The 22,827-nt window shown below is 44.3% G+C and overlaps 2 protein-coding genes across 5 annotated transcripts in view; one reads left to right on the top strand and one right to left on the bottom strand.

The window, feature by feature from the left end:
* ROS1 (ROS proto-oncogene 1, receptor tyrosine kinase) overlaps positions 1 to 2,051 on the top strand; it is a 151,275-nt gene extending 149,224 nt beyond the window's left edge. For all 3 annotated transcript variants that reach the window (XM_058655096.1, XM_058655045.1, XM_058654984.1), the window contains one exon: positions 1,690 to 2,051. In XM_058655096.1, coding sequence (XP_058511079.1) covers positions 1,690 to 2,000 — 311 coding nt within the window. In that variant the 3' untranslated portion in view covers positions 2,001 to 2,051. The remainder of the gene's footprint in view (positions 1 to 1,689) is intronic.
* Positions 2,052 to 15,876: 13,825 nt separating this feature from the next.
* Positions 15,877 to 22,567, bottom strand: VGLL2 (vestigial like family member 2). 2 transcript variants are annotated; one of them, XM_004597586.2, is made up of 4 exons: positions 22,407 to 22,497; positions 19,811 to 20,120; positions 17,438 to 17,965; positions 15,877 to 16,182 (listed from the first exon to the last, which is right to left on the bottom strand). In XM_004597586.2, the coding sequence occupies exons 1-4, from the start codon at positions 22,485 to 22,487 to the stop codon at positions 16,142 to 16,144; spliced, it is 960 nt and encodes a 319-aa protein (XP_004597643.2). In that variant the 5' UTR covers positions 22,488 to 22,497; the 3' UTR covers positions 15,877 to 16,141. The 2 variants fall into 2 exon arrangements, with proteins under 2 accessions (XP_004597643.2, XP_004597644.2); XM_004597587.2 differs by lacking the exon at positions 17,438 to 17,965 and having other exon boundaries at positions 16,065 to 16,182; positions 22,407 to 22,567.
* Positions 22,568 to 22,827: the final 260 nt, after the last annotated feature.

Raw genomic sequence — 22,827 nt, forward strand, 5'->3', positions numbered from 1 at the left:
CAAAGACAAAACAATATGAGCATTATTGTGAGAAAGGCCAACTACTACTTGTCTACCTATTTTTCTGCTCCCGTCCCCTGCTTTCCACATATGGAGGGCCAAAATATTTATCCTCCCAAGGATTTTAGTAGGGTACATGGCTCCTCTTGGCCTAACACCTCCCTCCCTTAACGGAGGGAGAATATGAGGACATAAGCTTAAGCCCAATAAACTGTGTTTAAATTCCAGTTGGGTGAGCCTGAGCAGTTTGTTTAACTTCTTTGTGTCTCACATTCCTCATATGCTAAATCGGATAATATCTGTACCTACTCAATGGGAAAAAATGAGTTAATCTCTGTGTAAAGCCTAGCATAGTGCCTGCTACATAGCAGGTACTCTACAAGTGTTAAAACATCAATAACAGTCATAATGATATTGTTATTTTTTTGTGTCATTTTCCTTTTCCCTTAACAGTACCATCAAAAATTCACAGCCAATTAGAATGTGGAGGCAGGGAGTAGTGAACATGGGTGGAGGTGGAAAGGGGGAGTTTGTATTGAGAAACAGAAACAAGGGAAACTCAATATGGTTCATTAATTGTCATAAATAGTTCATAGTAACAAAAGATGTTAATAGTAGATGAAACTGAATGTGGGGTATATGAAAAATGTACTACTTCATAATTTTTGTTTTGTGAGCAAACGTGCTTTGTAAAGTTTAAAACTATTCCGAATTAAAAGTTTATTTTCAAAAGAAACTTACTAGGCATTTATTTATTCCCTACCAGACATTTGGTGGCATAAAAAGCTAGTTTAAGCTAATCTGTCAATTAGTGTTACTGCTTTCTTGATATTTATTCCAGGGATATCATTGAATAAGAGCAGTTAGGCTCGTTGCCATTTCTGTCTACACCCAGCAATCTCCTGCCTTGGAATTCTTGGTTTTGCTATTCTTTCTCACCTGAATATTCTTCCAAAGATAGCCACATGGTGGATCTCGCTTAATTTGAGTTTCTGCTCGAATTTCACCTCATTCAGGAAGATTTTGCTGATACCCTAAGATAGTGGACTCCTTGTACCTCCATTATTCTCTGGCCTGTTACTCTGCCAAAAACCCCCTCCCCTTCTGTATGTAGTGTTCATGACAACCAGACACAGGTTTAGTTTTCTACTAATTTATTGTCTGTCTCTCCTGACTAGGAAATAGACTCAAAAGATCAACAACTTTGTTTCACACTCATTGCTATATCACCAACATGAATAACACAGCCTGGCATGTAGTAAGCATTCAATAAAACATTATTTTACAAGGTGATCACGTCACTATTAAATTTAAGTGAATGTATCTTAAAGGTAGATATTTCAGCTGCAGGGAAGATTCAAAGAGAGTGCCAGACAAAAAGGGCCATTCTAGGGCCACTTAATTTCTACCACTGTGTTTTTTTTCCCATGTGTTGGCACAGAGTTCATTACCTCTGTGCTGTAAGCACACCTTCTCTCTGGTCACACGCCTGCTTCCCTGCTGTAGGAAGCTTCAAAGACAGGATGCCTGTCTCATTTAGTTTTGTGTTTTCAGAACTTGAAGATCTTCATAGATTTCTCCTGGACAAATGTATGCAGTTAATGTTACTGTGATTCTTATATAATCTGCACTATTTTACAAGTGAAAATCTAAATGTATGCTAGAATAACTTTCATATTTTTCCCACAGGTGAAGATGTAAGTATGATTTGTTTGCATTCAGATGATGTGAGACCAATTGCTTTAATGGAAACCAAGAACCAAGAAGGGCTAAACTATATGGTACTTACTACAGACTGTAGTCAACGGGAGGAAAATTCAAAGGGTCCTGTAGGCTGCAAGGAATCTGAGTCTTGTGGTCTGAGGAAAGAAGAGAAGGAACTACATGCAGACAAAGATTTCTGCCAAGAAAAACAAGTGGCTTACTGCCTTCCTGGCAAGCCTGAAGGCCTGAACTATGCCTGTCTCACTCACAGTGGATATGGAGATGGGTCTGATTAAGAGTACTGTTTGGGAAACACAGATGAAATAAACACTCCATTTAAACAGTTACTGAAGGAAAATTCTAGTGCAATGTTAGATGCTATGGGGGAGTCTGTGTCTGTGAAGGAGCATTGCAAAACTTGTCATTTCTGATCTTGGTTCTGAGAGCCACTCGGTTTCAGTTGCAGCAGTCTCCATATCAACAGCCTAAATTTCCGTGGAGTTGTGAGGTGAACTACTAAGCATGTGGAAAGCTTGGGAAGACGCTAAGTCTGGGAGGGAAACACTGCCTTCCCTCCTGAGAAGGCCTTTAAGCCATTGCTCACCTTTCAGTCTGCGCTGTTACAGAAATGTCTTGGACACATGGAAGGAGACAGAAATAGGCCTGTTCAGGGCTCTGGAGGAAGGGGACAAGGAGCATGCTCAGGGGGATGACTGAAGTACAGAGGATCTTAAAGATGGCAGAGAAAATGACTAATGAAGACTTCTGCACAGTAGGGACCAGCCCTTGTGATCTGAGAAATTGAAGAAAAGCTATTACTGCAGTAGAACAGTCTCCTTAATCATAACTGTCAAATATTTCACAATTTGAAAGCTTAGACCAGCAACTTCAGTCATATTGAAAATAGGATCATGAAGATCTCTAAGCTTTAAGTTTTGTATTTTTCAGTATAAAAATCATATGTGGTTATAAAAATGTGTTTGTCATAGCTATTTTATATAAACTGCTTAAGATTAAATTCATTTAATATTTTCCTTAATATTAAATACAAAGTGATTAGGAGTGCATTGTTTAACTCAAGCTATGCAATTCTTAGAAAGCACACAAAATAATAAATGCATAAATGAGGATTATCTTTTAAAATTCCTCAAAAGTGTCTTCAATTGGATTTGCAGTATATTTGTGTAACAGTTTATGCAGCAGAATGGTGATATGTAAGAGAACCAACCAGCGAAATTCTCATGCATTAGCTAAGAAGTAAGTATAGATTATCAGTCTTTTAAATAATGAACAGTAGTGGTAGAAATATTTAGTGAAGGAATACAATGGATATTGGCTAAAGATATTGCATGTAAAATGTATTGTAGAGGCCAATATTATTTCTGTGCTGGCCACAGTGGGGGCAACTGGCTCGTAGGGGCCTGGGGGTGTAGGCTTTCAGGTGACTGGGGGATAGCACCAGTAGGGGCCTGTGAGGACCTGGGGCTCATGTCCAGTTGGGTGGAGCAAGTATGGGGATTTCCCCAGTGCTTGGTCCTCAGTCAGGTGGGGTGAGGGGACAGGAAAGCCTCAGATTAGCATGCTGTCCTGGTCGGCTGGTGAAGCAGGCTTGGGAAACTTTGAATGGGCCTGGATCTTGGGGGGATGGAAGGGTGCAGACCCAGGTCAGCATATGTCACAAACGGGAAGGCTGAGCTGGGAAACTCATGCACTCCCAGGTGCAGGAATTGTGGATTGATTAGGGAAAGGGGTAGAGAGGTATGGGGGAGGGAAAATCGCTGAGGGGCTGTGTTGCAGGTAAAGAATGACTTCTGAGGGACTTCGAAGGACAAGGCTATTCTACTTGAAGGTAAGAGAGGGGTCCAGGTTGCAGCACTCAGAAGAAGATGTGGGGTGGGCTGGGCTGCAACATCTTCCAGCTCATATAAAGGCTGGTACAGAGTGGTCAGACTATGCCTGGAAGGGACTTAGCACCTGCCAGCACATAAACAACCTGGATTTGAGTGTGGACCTGGTGGGGGAACTTGGAAAATTCCTCTGAATCAGTGTGGGCTGGATAGTGGGTCATAACTCCCACTGGTGAACATGTGGTTCAGGTCTGGGTGTTGATCAGGCTGAAAGGTAGCTCCACCTGTTGGCAAGTGTGTGGGCTGATTCTGGAGGCAGGCAGACTGGGCAGGGCTGGGTCAACTTTAGCCCACTGGCATGTGCAAGATCCAGGCAGGAGTGTAAGTCATGCTGGGCTAGGCTATCACACCTACCAGGTTGAATGATCCAGGGATAGGAGCAGACTAGTCAGGGCTAGGCTCCAGAACCCACAAGTGAGAATTGGGACTTGGGGTGGACAGGCACAGGTCAGGCTGCAGCATCTGATGGCAAAGGCCAAGGATGGCTATGGGCTATACTGAGCTAGATCAGAGCTACCACTGGCATGCACAAAATCTGTGGCTGGTAACAGACCTGGGTGGGGAGCTAAGGGGATGCCCTGGAGGGGTCATAGTTCCCACTGGTGAGTGTGAGGGCTGGAATAGGGGTGACAATCTAGACTGGATATGATTATAGTGTCCTTGGTATGGGTGTGGACAGGGTCTGGGGTGCTCCAGACCGGGCTAGATTCCAGCACCCACTGGTGCTTGTGAGCCAGGATGGGTGCAGGATGATCTAGGCTAGATTTCTGCCCCTGCTGAATCATGCAGAGCTGTGTCTTGATGTGGAGCAGGTATGGCTGGGCTACAGCACCCAACAAAAAGAACTGGAATGAGAATGGGCCAGTTGGGCAAAGCCACTATTCCTGCAGGACAGGAGGTGGACTGAATCAGCTTGAGCTAAGAACCCACTGATAAGTGTGAGGAGATCTGATAGAGGAGCTTGGGGAACTCCTCTGATGCAGTCTGTGTAGGTGAGTGCAAGAACCAAGGCTGGGAGCAGCCCAGCCCAGGCTAGGTTATGGTACCTGGCAGAATATGTATAGGTCAGCTCTGGTGCAGGCCAGGCTGGACCAGTTCATAATGGCAGATCCAAGGACTAGGACAGGAGATGGGACAAGCTGAGTCTGGCCACAACACTAGCCAGTTCACATTAGGGCTGGGACTCAAGACTGGCTGGGCTCGGCTAGGGTGCAACACCCACCAGCATGAGCTGGAATTGGGGGCAGACTGGGCTGGGCTGGGCCAAACAAATGCCTAGGTAAGGTGGACCATGCTAGATTGGGACACAGGACCCACCAGCATATGTGACGGGAAGGATGTGAGCCCAGTAGGGTGGTTGCAGGGGGCTCTCCTGCTGGGCCTCTGTTCCCACTGGTGAAAGTGAGTACTGCAACTGGGGCCCAACCAGGCTGAACAGCATCACAAAAACCTCTTGGCCTTCATGTGCGCTGGATTAGGGGGAGAGCCAATCTGGGCTAACAAATTGTACCTACTGGTACTTGCCAAAGCCAAAGTAGGTGCATTTGGTTGGACTTGGCTGCAGCAGCATCATCTTACAAGTACTGGGACTGGGGGCAAATCTTGTCAAGTTAGGTGCAGAACCACCTGGAAAGTGCAAGATCTGGGGTTGGATGTGGGCCCATTAAGGAAACTGTGGGCAGCTCTCTGATGGGTTGCAATTCCCACTGGTGAACATGGCAATCAGGGCTGAGAACAAGCCTGGATAGACTGGTGGTGGCACCTGCTGGCACCAGTGTGGGCTGGATAGTGGGATTGGTTGTGTTGAGCTAAGGCTTCAATGCCAGTTCACATACATGAGAGTTGAATTGGATGTGGGACACATTGGACCAGTCTGCTACTGAAACTGGCAAGTAGAGGAACCAGGGCTTGGGGCAGGCCTAGTGTGGGTTATTAGGGGTCGCTCCAGCTGGGCTACAATTCCTGCTTATGTACATGAGGACCAAGTGTGTGTGGTGGGAAGGGTTGGACTGAGCCACAGTAACTACTGGTTTATGTAAGAGGCAGAGCTGGAGACAGAACTGGCCCAACATTTGCAGCTACTAGTGTGTGTGTAGGCTGATAGTTGGTGATGCCTAGTCATTGTAATCAACTTCTGGTTAAGAATAAAGAATGTATACATGAAATGGAGATGCATTGCACTATGCATCTCTACTTCTGAATAAAAGATGGACTCCCAGTGAAACTTTTAGCTATATCTGGCTACTACAACACTAGACTTTATACCATTGTCTATATCTGCAGTGTTGGGATACAGTTAAATAGAGTGATGGGTTTGTGACTGTTGTTGAGGGACAAAATTATTGTTACAATGTAAGGAAAAACAGTGCTTGAGGGGTTAGTAGGGGAAATCCCTGATCCTAATAACCTGTATCATGAAAAATAATGATTTTTTTAAAAAAAGTTCATACTAAAAAAATAGAGAATGTAATGTCAGGAAAGAACAGGTAATTATTAGCACCACAGCTTCCTAGATTTTGAACTTGCATCACAAGATACTGTTGTCATATAATATACACCAAGTAATTGGCAAAAACAACAGGTGGAGAGGATTTCCGTAGTGTGAGACCACTCACTGCAGTGCGGCTTTCATAGAGGAGGCAGAACTTAAAGTTGGAACATAAAAAGGTAGACAGTATCTGTATAAAAGGACAGTGAGGGTGAAGGTTTTTTGGTATGTTGGGGTTTAGAGCTTCCTCTATATTTCCCACATGGATGAAGGGTCCCAGGGTTTTGGGCTGTCCTCTGCTGCTTTCCTAGACAACAGTCAGGGATCTAGAAGGGAAGTGGGGTAACTGGGACATGAACCAGCATCCGTATGGAATCCTGGAACGTGCAAGGTGAGGATTTAGTCACTGAGCCATTCTGCAAGGCCCTTTTTATTCCTTTAAAAAAGCACAAATTAAAAATGTTTTGTAAACAATTTTTTGGACAAGGAGGAACAAATACCAAAAGTTCACTTAAAGTTTCCTCCCTCCCTCTCTTCCTTCCTTCCTTCTTTCCTTCCTTCCTTTCTCTTTCATTCATTCTTCCTTTTTTTCCTCAAAATCTGTCAATGTTCTTTTTCCTATTTTCAGAGAAGAAATTGCCTCAGGAAAAACAGGCTTCCACATGGGCAAAATGGGATGATGATGATGATGATGATGATAATGATAATGATAATAATAATAATAATAATAATAATGTATTAGGTAGTACTTTCCAGAGTATGTATTGTATTTAGGAAGTACTTCCCAAAGCAAGAAAAGAAAGGAAAAAATCATGATAGAAAAAATATCCAATTGCTTTCTAGTATTAATTATAGCATGTAACATGTAATAGTAGAAGAAAAAATACTGCTCTACCTTATAAAATAACCAGCAATAACAACAAAAATATCATTTTGTTTTGTTCTCCATTTGATTTCATGGCAATAGCATTATTGACATAGATGGATAAAACAGTTGTTAAAAATAAGAGCAAAGTTATAGTTAAAGAATTAACAGAAAAAGAGAGTTGCTCATGAATTCCCCTCAATGATCTCAATCACATATATTTCTCAAAAGTATGTGCTCGCATTTACGTTTAACATATTGGTTACTCATTACTATGTCAATTCCATAATGATGTAAATTTTGCTGATGGTATGTTGGAGCTTTTAATTGATTGGGATGATACTCTGCTGGCTCTGTCTTCAAACCAGAAAGGGTATACCTAAGAAGCCGTTGAACTTGACTGGACAATAAGATGCTGGACTCTATGTTTGGTATATGCTTGCAATGGGGGAATCTCAACTGAACTTGAACTGTGGTTATGCAACAAGGTGGAGGAATCCACCATGGTGGGAGGGTTTGGGGAGGGGTGGGGAGAACCCAAGTACCTATGAAACTGTGTCACATAATACAATGTAATTAATGAATCAAAAATAATAAATAAAAAAAATTTTAAGATCCTTCATTTTTTTTGAAGAAAAGTTATTTTATTTGAAACATTGTAATAAAGAACATTCCTGATAACAAGGTAAATAGAAAATTTTCCTAGTTGTAAATACCCGTAGAGATTAAAAAGGTCTTGTGCCTGTCAGGGGTTAGTGCAGTCCAGCTTGACACGACTTGCACCCAGTCCCAGCACTTACCAACAGTTCCATAGCCTAGTTTGGCTGGCCCACATCCATTCTGGCTCTTGAACATGCCAGTGGGTGCAGTGGCCTAAGCAACCCTGGCCTAACCTCAAACTAAGCCACCCCTAGTGCCACCAGGATAAGCAGAGGTAGTCCCCAGAGTTCCCCTACGAGGCCCAATTCCAGCACCAGGTCTTGTGTATGTAGTGGGTGAGGTGGATCAGCCTGAGATGGCCCTTTCCCAATTTTGGCATTCACCAGCAGATGCCACAGCCTAGCACAGCCTAGAGCACTTGCATCCCTCATGTGAAGTGGTGGGTATTATAGCACAACCTGTCCTGGTCTGCACCCTGTCCTGGCTCTCACTTGTATCAGTGTGTGCTATGAACTAACCCTGTCTGGTCCACCTCCCCCCCACATGGCCTACACATGTGTCAATGGGTGTTGTAGCCTAGCCTGGGCTAGCCTACTTCCAGCTCTGGCTCTCACACTCATACATGGGAGCTGTGCCTGGTGGAAAAGTTCCCCAAGTTACCCTACAAGGTCCACTCTTTTCTTTTTTTAAACTTATTCATTAGTTACATTGTATTATGTGACACAGTTACATAGGTACTGGGATTCTCCCCAAGCCCTCCCCAAACCCATGGTGGATTCCTCCACCTTGTTGCATAACCACAGTTTAAGTTCAGTTGAGATTCCTTCACTGCAAGCATATACCAGACATAGAGTCCAGCATCTTATTGTCCAGTCAAGTTCAACGGCTTCTTAGGGAGACCCTCTCTGGTCTGAAGGCAGAGCTAGCAGAGTATCATCCCGATCAATTAAAAGCTCCAACATACCATCAGTAAAAATTTACATTGTTATGGAATGAATTGACATACTATTGAGTAACCAATATGTTAAAAATAAATGCGAGTTCTTAACCACGTCCTGTGACCACCTCATTGACATTACAATTTTAGTTAATACACAACATATAACATAACATACATAAGATGTTATACATAACATCATATTGTCTTAAATTAAGGCAAACATGTGGTATCTAACCTTTTGGGATTGGCTCATTTTCCTTAGCATTATGGTTTCCAGTTGGGCCCATTTGGCCACAAAGAACTGCATTTTGGTTTTTTTTAATAGCTGAGTAGTATTCCATGGAGTAGATGAACCATAGCTTTCTTATCCAATCTTCTGCTGCTGATTGGGCATTTTGGCTACTTCCATGTTTTTGCAATTACTGATTGTGCTGCTATGAACATAGGGGCGCATGTTGGTTTCTCATGAAACAGGTGTTTTGGATATATTCCTAGGAGTGCTATTGCTGGATCATATGGTATGTTTATTTTGAGTTGTTTGAATGTTCTCCATACTGATTTCCATAGAGGCTGTACCAACCTGCAGCCCCCAAGGTCCACTCTTAACCCTAGGTCTGCTGCTCAGACTAATATGGCCTACTGTCAAGCCTGGAAATCACTGGTTGATATTACAGCCTAGCCCTACTGGCTCACACTCATTCCGGCTCTCACTGGTGGGTGCCACAGTCTGCTCCAGCCTGGCCCACCTCCAGACCTGGCTCTCATGTGAACCAGAGGGTGTCATGACCTAGTCTTGCCTGTCCCAATCCCATTCTGACTCTCATAAGCACCAGTGGGTGCTGGAGCCCAGCCCAGTTTGGTCCCCAGACCCAGCAACATACATGCAGATGGATGCTGCAGTGTATTTCAGCCTGGTTTGCCCACAGCCTCAGCTTTTGCATTTACCAGTGGGAGATGTCACCCAACAGAGTCCCAAGAGTTCCTCTACCAGAGCCATTCCCAGACCCAGATCTTGCATGTGCTGGTAGGTACAGTGTGGTGTACCCACAGTCTCATCTTTCATTGGTAGGTGTTACAGCCCAACCCAGACCATTCAGGCATAATCCACACCCTGTTCTGGTTCTTGAATATTACAGGGATGCTTAGGCATAGCCAAGCCCAGTTGGTCCCCAGACCCAGCTCACACAAATGCTGAAGAATGCTGCAGCCATGCCTGGCCCAATCCCAGCCCTGGCTCCCATGCTCCCCAAAGGGATCTGTGGACCAGTGGGGGAATTGCTCAAGTTGCCTACCAGGCCTGCTTCCAGCCCTGGATCTCATGAATGCTGGTGAGGATAGCATCCCTGCTTAGTGTGGTCTGACCAAAATCTTAGCCTTTGCATGCGCCAGCTGGTGCTGCAGCCTGGTCCCACTAAGCTTTCTCCCAGTCACAGCCCCTTAAGTGTCAGGTGGGTTCCTGTCAGGTGAATTCCATGGTCCAGCCTGGATTGGTCCAACACACCCATAGCTTTCCATATAAACCGCTGGGTGCTATCATGCCACAGAAGCAAGTTCACAATTCCCCTACAGAATCAGCCTCCAGATCTGGCTCTCTCATTTTCTTGGAGGTGCTGTGGTTCAGTCTGACATGCTCTGACACTCAGTGGCAGGTTACTGTGGCCTAGCCAAGCCAGGCATGTCCTCCACCACCTACCCTAGCCTTTGCAAGCACCCAGTGGGCAGCAAGTGATGCCATTTAGCCCAGCCCAGGTTTCCCACTTGGGATGGGTGTCTTGACCTGACCTAGTCATGCCGTTTTTTTTTTAACCCTTCTAAACCATTCTGTCCCAACTCTCTTGCCTGCCTGTGAGTGCAGTGGCATGGCCTGTGGAAGACCCCAGAAATCATCCCTTCCCTGTCAAACATGCCCTCAGCTACTCCCACTCTAATATATCCCCATACCCCTTCCTTGGGCAATCTGTCACATGTGGGCTGGATTGTCATGTCCTTGCCAGGAGTTCCCCACCTTTCCCGCTATGTTGGCATACTGATGTAGTTAACACAAATTTGACACTAATCAGGCCCAGAATGCCCTCCAGCTACTGGCAGCTTTTCACCTAGCAGTGTAACACTTGCCTAGGTATAAGGAAACTGAGGCAGTTGCCTACAGCTGGGGTACTGGGAGATATTTAAAACTTAAACAAAACAAGAAATAAGAAACATGTTGCTGATACAATTCGATCAACAGAATTTTAGGAAGTCAGATGAAATTTGGATTTCTTAATTTTTAGAAGAGATTAGTTTCCTAAAGAGAGTATATTTTAAAGCTCATAGAAATGTGATATGAGTCATAGAGAATTTCAGATTTTTCATTTTGCATTAACTTTTCTTAATGACTGACAAAATTCCAAATGAATGGTAACATATTTTACCAAAGCAATAATTATTCTTGCAAATTCTAGACATATTTCACCAATGGATAACCACAATCTTTTCTCAAAATATTTTTCTACTTTTCTCTAAAAGAAAATTAATGTCTGGAATTCAAGTTGTAGTAGCAGAATCACCTCTGTCCACTGTCAAGCTTTGGCTGGATGTGATATTTGCAGGTCACGGCTGAAAACAACTGGGAGCTGTTCTGGGAGCCTACTTTGCCTTTTTAGGTTATGAGGGTCTCTCTGTGTTTAGGATAACATGATTGGCAGCTCCACACCAGCTCCAATTAGCACCCTATAATTTATTAGCTTCTGCTTTCAGATTATGCGTTAACTTCACAAATATTTCAGCTACGGAAACAGCAGCTATCAAGTATCTCTTTCTTGATCCAGCCCTCTGGGTCTGGAGTGAACTGCAAGGAAAGAACAGTACAGTTGTTGTGTCAAGTGAGAGTAATCATTTGTGTCTGTGCCTGTCTGAGGGCATGGTGTCTCTGATTTCTCTTTAGGAGTGTGTGTGTGTGTGTGTGTGTGTGTGTGTGTGTGTGTGTGTTGAGTGTTTTGAGGCAAATAATATTTGTGAATCAATAAATTCTATTGTGTGGATACTCTACTGCTATGTAGAGTTTTAGTATAACATGAGTGATACAGTATTTTAGAAATTTGGAATTTGTGTCACCTTAACCCTGGTGCTTACATAAATGTCACTTAAGTTGCATACAGTAATGACTGCGTTGATGTTGTCTTTAGGTAGGACATTATTCCTTTACTCCTAAAATGTTAGGAGGAAGAATAGAATACAAAAAGACTTTGCAAAATATAAACTATGAATTATTTGCATGCAAGCTGACAAAATGCCTGTGTAACTCTATAATGAAATATATTTTAATATTGTATATCTTTAAGGTCTTTCTGAAAAATTTCAAAAGTTGTTCTTCCATGCTAAAACATCCCCTCACACAACTGAAAATGCAGTTTATGAAAATGGCATATCTATTGTGGAAAGCCATTTATTCAAGTTTTTAAAAAAGTATTATGTTTTTGGAAATACAGAATTACAGACATAGAGAGGAAGATCTCCCATCCATTAGCTCACTCCCCAAATGGCTGCAATGGCTAGAGCTGAGATGATCTGAAGCCAGGAACCTGGAGCTTCTTCTGGGTCTCCCATGCAGGTCAGGGTCCAAGCACTTTGATTCATCCTCCTCTGCTCTCCCACATCACAAGCAGGGAGTTGGCTGGAAAGCTCAGCAGCTAGGACACAAGGACACAAACCAGTTTCCAAATGGGATGCTGGTACTTGGAGGTAGAGGATTAGACAGTTGAGCCAACATGCTGGCCCCCAAGTTGTTTTTTCTTTTTTTTATAATAAAGTAACCAAGCATTGTGTGAAATAAGAGCTTTAAAAAAATAATTTATATCTGCATGCCTAAACAAATATACAAGCTTTGTGATTCAAAACCACAACAGAAGTTAAAGTTACCTTAAGAGTTACTTTTCTTAGATACAAGTAGGCAGAGAAAAAACAGTACTTGAAACAAGAATGGCCAGAGAAGCTTCTAAGCAGGGAATCGGCATTCTAATTCCCACTGCTTCTACCCTGCCTCCTATCCAGGCCCAAATCAATGTTAAGCCATTGCTAGAATTTACCTTGCATTGAAACAGATTTCAAAGGGGAAAGAGACTGGGTGGCTGCTCCCCTTAAACTAAAGCAGTGGAACAGATAGAATTCCGTGCAGCTCAGTTCTCAGCCAGAAAGCAAGGGGCACAAGTATTACTTCATGGTAGAGTGCTGTCTCTCCCCTTTTCATCACCTCCTCCTTGGCTTAAGCCAAGTACAAAGGGGAAGCTGTGGGTGAGGAGGGCATCAGTTGTTAAGGGATACTATTACAGGAGAATCAAGCTTTTAGGACCCTCAATCAGGTCATATATTTGTATATGCCATGTTTCCTTTTCTCGTACCATCCCTCATTTCATTGAACATCCTTTTCCCAATGTTAGAGCTTACTTGGTTCTACAGTTTCACCAACATTAGCAAGCCAGGTAGGGGAGTTTCTGTTTTGTAAGACTGGTGTGCCTAGAGAATAACAAGGCTATTACTTCACTGAAGTTCCCTTGGGCATTCTTATAATACAGAATCAAATAATTATAGCTCTAAATCATCCTGCACTCTTAACCTGGGTGGATAGAAAACAGAGAGAAATGCTGTGACTTTGCAGGTTGTATGTGCCAGGCTGCAGGAGCCTGGACTGAGATCATCAGCAGCAGTCAGGATGTTCCGTTGAGGACTGCATAAGGCCAGTTCCAGTGAATGAGTCTCCTCACCAGCAACCTGATATTCAGGTCAGATGTGGCTTAGAAGAGAGATTTCGGTAATTAGAACCTCGTGGCTGGGAAAATGCTCTCCGTGTATTCTGATCACAGAACTTGTGAGTGCGAACGCAGGTGGAGCACAGGTAAAGACCGCTTCCATTGGCAACTTTTGAAGACTATGTTGAGCAGAGCATGCACTGCTGTGTTTTTGTCTCCTATGGCATATTCTGTGACAACCTCTGAAAAGCACACTGGGATTTAATACATTTTATTTATGCTCGTAGACACCAGTAATCCATGCCAGTGGAACATGGATTTAAAAAATCCACAGAGAAGTCCAAAGTTAATTTTAGTTATTGCTGCTATATCCAAACTTCAGAGCAGCTCTCACTGGGCTGGGTTAGGTTTGGGTGTGAAGAACTTCAGAACAGAGAGGGATGTTATATGCTGAAATGAATTAATAAGAGACACAATATTAATTCCCTTCTAGAGAGAAACAGAGATCTGCGTCTGGCAGGTCTAAAGGTAGTAGCATTTGATAAAGGAGTTTAGACAATATCCTGTGATATTCCTTCAAGGTTTGGATTACTTTTGAGTCCCACAAAATACCAGTGCTTGCTTTGCTCTTTTTCCTTTTGCATTCATCTATTGTGGGGAACAAAACAAGTCCAAAGTTGGATGGCAAGCAAACAAATTAGAATCAGACAAGCACTTATTGCTGCCTGCATTTGCATCTTGGCTTTGCCACCTACAATGTTTATGACTGGCCAATGATTTCTCCTTGGTGTGTCTTAGTTTTCCAGTCTCTGAGATTATCATAATAAATATCACACAGAAATGTTTTGAGGATTAAATGGATTAATATTTACACAAAGTTTTTAGAGTAGTGTCTGGTGCATGAGAAATAATTAACCTTGGGGCAGCATACCCATAATCACAGTGCATCTGAGCAAGAACTGCAATACCATTTTTGTGGTTATAATATTTCCTTCACATGTTTGCAAATGTAGAAAGACAGGTAATTCCGCCAAGTACGTGTTCTGAGTTCTTGTTTCCAATTCTCAAGATTATTATCCAAGATGGACTATATTTGTTTTTCATGTTATAATGAAAGCCAAAAGTGGAATAAGGTTTTTTAACCTTTGACAATGTACTAAGACAATCTGAGCATGATGTAAAATGTCTCTCCTCAGTATATTAGTGGAACAGCACAGATGAGTTTGGCATCAACAATAACTAAAGAGAAAGGTGTCAATTTCTTGGTATCTATGTCTTGTTTCTTCTCCCTTTCTTTGTCTCCTCCCTTCATTCCTTCTCTCCCTCTCTTCCTCTGGTTCTTTGTCCAGTGAAAGATCTGGTTTCTAATCTTATTTTTTTTAAATATGTGAATCCCAATAATTCAGAAACATTTTAAACTTGACTGACTTCATAATCTAGAATTTAACAAGTATCAGTAATTCCCATTTGGGAAATAATGAATCTGTATCTGTATAAGGATCTAAAGGTGACGCTCTGTGGACCACCTCTGTTTCTGACTTGCTCTGTGTTAACAGGTGGGCCTTTGGATTCTACAAACCCAGCTTTTCTCATCTGTATAACAGAGGGAAGAAATTTAACTTCTTATGCCCAGAGTTGATATGAATAGGAATGGAGTTAGCTGACTTCACAGCATAACATACATTATGAGCAAACAAAAATATATATGCATTCATATGTATATAGCTGTACTATATTTTATTCCACTAGAGAAAAACAGTGACACTGGTTTTTCTTTTATGAAACAACATTGTGAACTCATAGTAAACATGTATTTTTAACATTCATAATGTTCATTTCTTTTCTCATCACCTTCAGCTTTGCTCACATGCAAATTCCTCCTCCTGTCCCAACACTAAAGTAACCAAATCACAACTGTAGGGACTGACAAAAATATTCATGGTACTAGAGACTTCACAGATATTTCTTCCTCTTGTGCTGATTCCTAGTTGCGATCTCTTGTTGCCATTTTTTTTCAATCCAGAGGATATAGAAGGGATAGAATTTGTTGAAGAGAAGGAAGGGTTTCTTCTTTCATCATAAAATGTTCCTTGTACAAAAGATTTATACATATACATACATATAAAATATATCCAGAGCAGTTGTAATTATTCTGCCAAATACTGGGAAGTGCCACGTTGGTCAGTGTATTTCTGGAGTTTTAAACAGTTGTCCTACAACAGCTGCATTTCAGTAAGACTTTAGCAGGTGGCTCCAGATAAGCCACTTGCCACTCACATTTAGACTGAGGAGTCCAAGTTCACAGTCCAGAGGAAAAAGTGTGTCTTTGTGTCTGGAGCGGGTGTTGATTTGGGGCAGCAAGGGAGCTGGTGGCTGAGCAATGAGGAAGAAGGAACAAGGTTCTTTTCACTTCTCTACCACAGTTTTTGATACATATAAATGCATTTTAGAATCTGAGTATCATGGCATTAGTAGTGCTACATCCACACTACCTAATGAAAAAATTCACATCAGCCTCAAATATTCACACCCAAAAGTCTTTTCCACTTTCCCTCTTTCCAGGAAAGCACATGACATCATAAGACCTGACCAATCATCTCACCATAATTAGTTCCTTCCACTGATTGGGCCAAAATCCTTACAAACAATCCAGTCTTTGGAATTGCTCTTTCAGTTTTAGAGCAAATTTGAGATGAGATTTCTGCAGATGTGGTTTTTGGTTTTCCCAACACATGGAGAAGTTTGAAGTCTCTGCCTTCCCCTTGTGTTCTCATCCACGAAGTGGGAGGCACAGATGTTGCACCTCCGTGGCTGGTGAGAAGGAAAAGGGAAGGGAAAGCCTGGGTCAGCAGATCAGCTCAGAAGGGGTGCACCACAGAGGGAATAGCGACGAGCTGCAAACCAAGATCAGAAGCCATTACAAACCCACTCCATTTCAGCTGAGTGTCACCAATTGCACTATGCAGAGACCTACAGGGGAGAAGGTGAGCTGTCTAAAACCAGTACACATCCTTGCTTTTGTTCTGAGGCTGCAAACCTGTAAACAGAGACAAGGGGGAGACAGACAGAGGAGCGAGAGAGAGGGACAAAGAGATAAAGGCAGGGAGGGAGGTAGAGGACAGGAAAAGAGGGACAAGGGGGTGGGGAGGAAAGACACAGATATTAAGGAAAGAGAAAGACACTCATCATAGTTTCGTTGTGACAGTCATAGACTCCACCTAACCAGGCAGGGTGAGTGACAGTAAAAGCAAAGAAAAAAAACTGAGGGAATTGGGAGTGGACAAGACTAAGACTACAGTTAAGCCAAAGAATGCTCCTGTTATATAACTCGTTTGATTTGCCCCCAAAGTAAAGTAAGCTAAAATGAAACCAAAAGCCATATTTGAATGTATCATCTAAACTTAATTTTCATTCAGAGACTAAATATTATTGTTGAAATGTTGTTTTTCATTTCCAAAGAGAGCTATTTAATTTGCCAGTTATGCAGCTATTACAGCCACCAACTTTTTCCTTCCTGATTAACTGTGACCAGGTGGAAAGACCCCCAAACCATGGAGGGTTATAACGACACCTCCAGCAAGGACTCTAGATCAGTGCCTTCCAATGAAAAAATACAACGGGAGCCATAGGCATAATTCCAAATTTTCTAGCAACCACATTGAAAAAAAGCAAAAAGAAATAGGTGAGCTTTAATACACTGAACCTACTATAGTAAATATGCAATGTGTTGAAGATATTTCGAACATGCAATCTCGTTCATAACCATATGTTCGAGATGACCTTCATGCAGATTTGCAATTTTAGAAACTCAGCAGTACCCAGGTAGTACTTTTTAATTTGCTCTAGCCACATATCAACAGCTAGTGGCTGCAGCATCGAACAGCACAAAGCTAGACTCTGCCCATCCGATTTTTGTTTTTTAAACTTAACGTCCTCTGTGATATTTACCAGCTAGGTTAGGGCAAATTTTACATGTTCATCCCACCCTGGCAAAGTGACACCTATCATCTCGAACCACTACGCCAGGCACTTTTAGCTACTGCTTCCTGCGGGGTCTTCAAGACAGTTATGGGCGTTGGGGCTTGGCCCAGGGGTCTGAAACTTGGCCACATGCACACTGGAGATGCCAAACTCCCTCTTGTCGCTTACCTGAGTCCACGCTGAGGCTCAGGCCCTGCGCCACGTCCCCCGTGGGACTCGCGAAGGGACCCCCGGGGGCGCTCCAGGAGGGGCCGACCGATTCGCCCTTGGCCGAGAGCTCGCAAGGTGGACTACCCGGCGCGGGGGCAGGGGCAGGGGCAGGGGCAAGGCGTGCCGGGCGCCCCGAGGCGGCTGGCATCAACAGTGGGCCGTAGCGTGGATCGAAGTGTGGCGCGTAGACCTCGTGCACAGCGGCTGGCCGCGGGTAGGCGGCGGCCTGGGCGCCCAGGGCGCCGCCCAGCGCGTATGGGTGATGCGGGTGCGCGTGGTGCGGGTGCGCGTGGTGCCAGGGCTCGGCGGCGCCCTGGTGCAGGTGGCTGTGCAACGTCGCGGGCGAATAGGGGTCGGCAGCAGCGAAGGGCAGCTCGGAGTGCGCGGAGGCCAAAGGGCTGCCCAGGGGCGCGGGCACGGGAGCCTGATACGCGCTGTTCCAGAAGGAGGCAGGGAAGCTGCGCTGGCTCATCGGAAAGGAGCCGTCTGCGGGCCAGAGAGGCGGAGGGGAGAAAAAGCAAGACAGGACTTGTCACTGCCAGGAGCCCCCCCAACCCGCACCCAACCAAGAGGCCCTAGAGCCGAATGCGCGGGACCCACAAATGGCAGGAAAGCTTGGCTACTGCAGTGAGCAGCCTCCGCTTCCTAGGGGCTGCAAGGTGCAAAGAGGGTTTCCGGGAGCACCTGGGGAGGAAAGTTGAGCGCTCCAGGCAGAAACCCCGGGAGAGAAAGAACAAGCAGAGCTCCCGGCGACTCCTCAGCAGCCTCAGGGCGGACTCGACCTCCCCTTCCCGGCCTTTGCCCTCACGTAGCTGATGTTATATCTCTTCCATCCTGCTCAGTCGGCCGCCTGGCGCTCTTGCTGCCCCTCGCGCGTTCCTACCCGCCTGTCTCCGGAAAACCTGCCCCTCTGAAGCCTCAGAGAAACTGGAAGGCCATCGACATATTGCGAAGTCTTGCTATTATTAGTTTTCTTTCTAGAAACCATTCACATATCCGCCCCCAACCCCCGCCCCTTAAGAACTCCAGCGAAAGAATTAACTGGATTTGTGTAAAAGCCGGCTCTACTAGTTACACAAGTATCTAAAAGAGGTGTTTTTCTCCCCCAATTTATAATGAACGAACTGGGAGCATTTTATGAGCACAACATTTGGACCGCGTTTGCTGCTTTCAGTTGGGAAAGACATTTACTTAAGGGAGCCTTTGTACCTTGGAGAAGACATATTCACCACATCTTAGTGACTTAAAAATGATTTTTGCATATACATTCTAAATGTTGAACTGTCTTCCTATTTAAAGTATAAAGGCAAATGGAATGAAAACCGAATACAATTAAAATGACTGCCTTTTTTGTACCTTGTTTAAGGGCAAGACTTGCACAAATTGCCCAACTTTCTCAAGAAAAAAAAAATCGAGAATGAGGGTTATCATTTCCTCTAAGTGGCAAATGAAAATTTGTCTCTTTAAAAAATAAATCTTGATTTCTCAGCATGCTGCATCTCAAAAAACTAAGGTTCTTGAAAATGCCTTCTGAACACTCCTCCTGTGTTTGTCTCAAAGTTGATGAATAATATTGAGGTTTCCAAATAGTAGGAAGAATTATTGTCCAGACCTATATCCTTGTTCCAGGCTATAGTAAGGCAGTGCCTTGTGGGGGGCTCCAGAAAATAAAGACAAAGTGTATTTTGGGAAAACTCTTAAGGATATCTTGGCTGCTCCTTGGCTATTTTCCTGGCTTATTCAATGATTATCTGTTTCAAGATTTCCCAAGTAATTGCAGTCTGCAGAAAGCACATGTCTGTTTCAGGAGACACTCATCACTGGGTTTTGGTTGTGGGGCTAGGGCTTTTTGTCCTGGGAAAATTTTCAGAAAGTGGGAAAGTGTCCAATAAGTTATGGCTGATGGAGGTCATCTATCCTCTGGTTTGGGAGGGTGCTGGGAATGTTGCGTTTCCACAGTACACTTACATGCTTTTTTTTTTCAAATGTTTGAATCTCACAGCCTTCTAAGGATAGTAAGGAGGACAAATGTTATTCTAATTTTAGAGATCAGTAAATAGAGTGACCTCAAAAAGGGTAAGAGACTTGCCCAAGGTCATATTGTTAGGCACTGGTGGAGCCAACTTACACACCCACGCCTTCCAATTCCAGGGTTAGTGTTTTGTCCCAGCTCACGGTTCTGCTCTGCCTCTTCCCCCGTTCTCTGTTCTTCTAAATGCTCTTCTTCACCCCTTCACGGACACTGGGAGTTATACTAGCTGTATATCCCTGGGTCTCCCTAAGTGGACCCCAGACTAAGAGGACCTCTTCTTGTTAGGGTCTCAAACTCACCTCGCCAGGGCCCAGAGCCTCTTGGTGTTTTGCTGCTGGTACAGCTCGGCGAGTAGCTACTAGGCTGGCTTAGAGCCCTGCTAAAATGTTCATCCACCACAGAGCTGATGTCCCCTTGGAAATAGGTGAAGAGGACACAGCGAGAGTTGATGTACTCTGCCTCTGGTGGGCGCTCTTTCTCTGGGCTGCCTTCTTCCTCTTTTACACTGGCTGGGGTTTGGCTGGAGTAAGAGGAGCTGCCGCTGGCGCTGCTGCTGGGGCTGGCGTTGCATTCCTGGGCATCCTGCATTTTGGAGTAATAGGCTAGTTTCTGCTTAGAGAGAGAAAGAATACGAACATCAGTTTCAAAAGACATGGCACATTGTGTTTAATGTCAACTCTCATCCCAAAGTCTAACATTACCACAGCAAACCTGGCTTGCATACCTAAGCCCTGTGCTCTCTGCAGGTAATAGCAGCGATGTGGAACCCAGGGGCAGAAGGGATGTAAACTTGCACTTAAGCAAGGAGGGGTGGGGCAGGATAGGTGGAGTCTTTCTTAGAAGATTGCCCTTGATGGTCTTCTGCCTTCCTGGAGTTGCTACTGAGAAAGCACTAGGATGAAAGTCTCAGAAGACACCTAATCAGCCAGGTTGCAAGTTGAATTTGACCTCAGAGCTGGGTTCAGAGCAGATACTGTTTAAAAACCAGCTTCCAGAGATAAAGGGCATCCAAGTCCTGACTGTTCCCTGTCTGAGAATCCAGGACAGAAGCATAAGATGCAATATTAATACTCATTTGAGAATGTGCCTGCTTATCAACACACACACACACACACACACACACACACACACACACTTGCAAATCCACTCCTTGAAACCAGGAATGTAAAGGAAGAGCTGCCACAGACAGTGTCAAACAGCTGCATTTAGCATGATTCCCATGGTAAAAATGTGGAATAATATTCTGACTTTGGTTAATCTAGTATACTCTAATAAATGTAAATTGATATTTGTTTGCTCACCACTAAGCCTTCATTTAAAAATTGGTCTCACTATTAAAACAGATCTCCTAAGTAAGGAAAAACCAATGGATCACCATTGTCCAACTGAGACTTCTCAACACACAGAGGAAATAAGTCACAACATGATGTGGAAGATCAACATTCTGGTTGCACTTTTGGGTAAACTATGAGGTCTGATTCAATTTTAAAAGCCAAGTGCATCTGCTGAGAACATGCTCTTCAGAATAAGTGAAGCATTCCTCAGACAGACAGCCTTGCTGGGGTCTGCTGCAGCAGAATGAGCAGACAGATCTTAATGCAACAGAGTGATCCATGGCCCGGGGGGTGGAGGGACCAACCTGCCTCTCTTCTCTTTGCAATCTCATCTTTGGAAGGAGCTCATCTCAGAGGCTGGAGCCAATAGGGTCCAGTTATTTAGTAATATCACCATTTCTTAAATGCTACCTTCCCACTTGCCTTACAATGAGGGACTCGGGTGATTCTTAAAATTAACGTGGAAACTACACAAAATACTGGTCAGAAGGTCTTTAAAAAGGGGAAGAGGAAACAAAACAAAAAGCAATACCTACCCAATTCATCACCAATTTATCATCAAATTACTGAGCAGACATTTTGTATTTGCAAAAAAAATTAGTAGGAAACATCAACTCTGTGGTTGGAGTGTCCTCCAGTTTTCCCAAGGCAGGAAGTGCAGACCGCCCCGCTTTCCGACCTGGTCAGAACCCCTGTTTTATCCATTTCCTTAGTTTCTGATGTGTCAACTGAGGAAATGGAAAAAATGAAACTCAGGCTATACACAGCCCGAAGAAAAGCAAAATCGGTCGAATTTAATGAAAGTTGTGGAGTTTACAGAATCGGGGTTAAGTGGTCTCTTAAAAAATGGGTTGGTTGAAAGCAGGGCTTCTGATTCAGCTAGTCAAATTGGAGAAAGCAGAGGTACCCATGCAGCTTGCCTCTGCTGGATCAATCACACCCTAGTAATACTCCCAGGAAGTTTACAAATATCGTAAAACCAATGCGATCTGAACAGCTGCTCTTTGCTACTAATTTGCTGGTTCTGTAGTTAATCAGTGGGCTCGCCTGAGAACTGAAATGGAGGGAATTCTTCCCGAGATAAGTTTACAAAGATAAGGAGGACCTTTGCATCTCAAAGAGAAAACAAGAGGCTGATCTTTGCTTTTGATTCTCCTTGCAGTTGTCACTTTCTTCAGGCGGACCAAAATTTAGTTTTGCTTACGCGGGCCCTTTCCACTGCTCCAAGCAACAGCAACAGATTGGAAGTTCGGTAAGACTCCAGCAAGTTAAGTCCAGTCTGTGCTGCCTCGTTTGATACAGATTACGGATAGGACACGGGCACACCTTAGCGAGCTTTAGGTGCTGCCTGGAGAGAGCAAACAGACGAACTAGAAGGGATAATTGTGCAACCAACCGTGAGACAGCGCGGGCAACCCTCGCATCCGGACCGCGGCAGCCGCTGGTCCGATGCCCGGGGCGAGCGGAGGCATCAGGGAACTGGGAGTTCAGGGATGTTCCGGGCAGCACTGAGCGCTACTACTCCCCGAGGTCCCGGACTCGCACCAAGAGGACCACGTACCTGGTGATAAGGCGTGTAGGCGGCTGCGAAATAAGGCTGCGGAGGACCATAGACTTGGTACATAACATCCAGACAGCTCATGGCTCTCCACAGTGGAAGTTAAAGGATTTTTCATCAACACTCCTTCGGCAGAACACAGGAATACTGCACCGGCGACACTTGAGTTCCAGCTCCCAAGTCATGGGCAGCGCAGCGAGGGGCAGCGCAGCGAGCGGCAGCGCGCTCTGTAGCTCGGGATCCCGCACGCTCCTTTCCCTTCCCACTCCCGTAATTCTAGCCCCGACCGCGCTCGGGACAGGCGCGCCTAGGCTCCAGTCAGTGGACATTTAAACCCCACGCCTGGCGGGCGTGCTGACGCCACTCGGGGGCCGCGGAGTGGGAGGCGGGAGGGTGGGACAGAGAGCTGGGGGCCAATGGGGAG

The sequence above is a fragment of the Ochotona princeps genome, chromosome 1 (genome assembly GCF_030435755.1).
Source record: "Ochotona princeps isolate mOchPri1 chromosome 1, mOchPri1.hap1, whole genome shotgun sequence".
NCBI classification, from domain to species: domain Eukaryota; kingdom Metazoa; phylum Chordata; class Mammalia; order Lagomorpha; family Ochotonidae; genus Ochotona; species Ochotona princeps.

Excerpts from the sequence above, each read along its gene's own strand:
- VGLL2 (XM_004597586.2), bottom strand. The coding sequence starts at position 22,487 with ATGAGCTGTCTGGATGTTATGTACCAAGTCTATGGTCCTCCGCAGCCT. Across the intron at positions 20,121-22,406 it reads CCTACACGCCTTATCACCAG|AAACTAGCCTATTACTCCAA; the intron begins GTACGTGGTCCT and ends CTCTCTAAGCAG. Across the intron at positions 17,966-19,810 it reads AGGCTCTGGGCCCTGGCGAG|ACGGCTCCTTTCCGATGAGC; the intron begins GTGAGTTTGAGA and ends TCTGGCCCGCAG.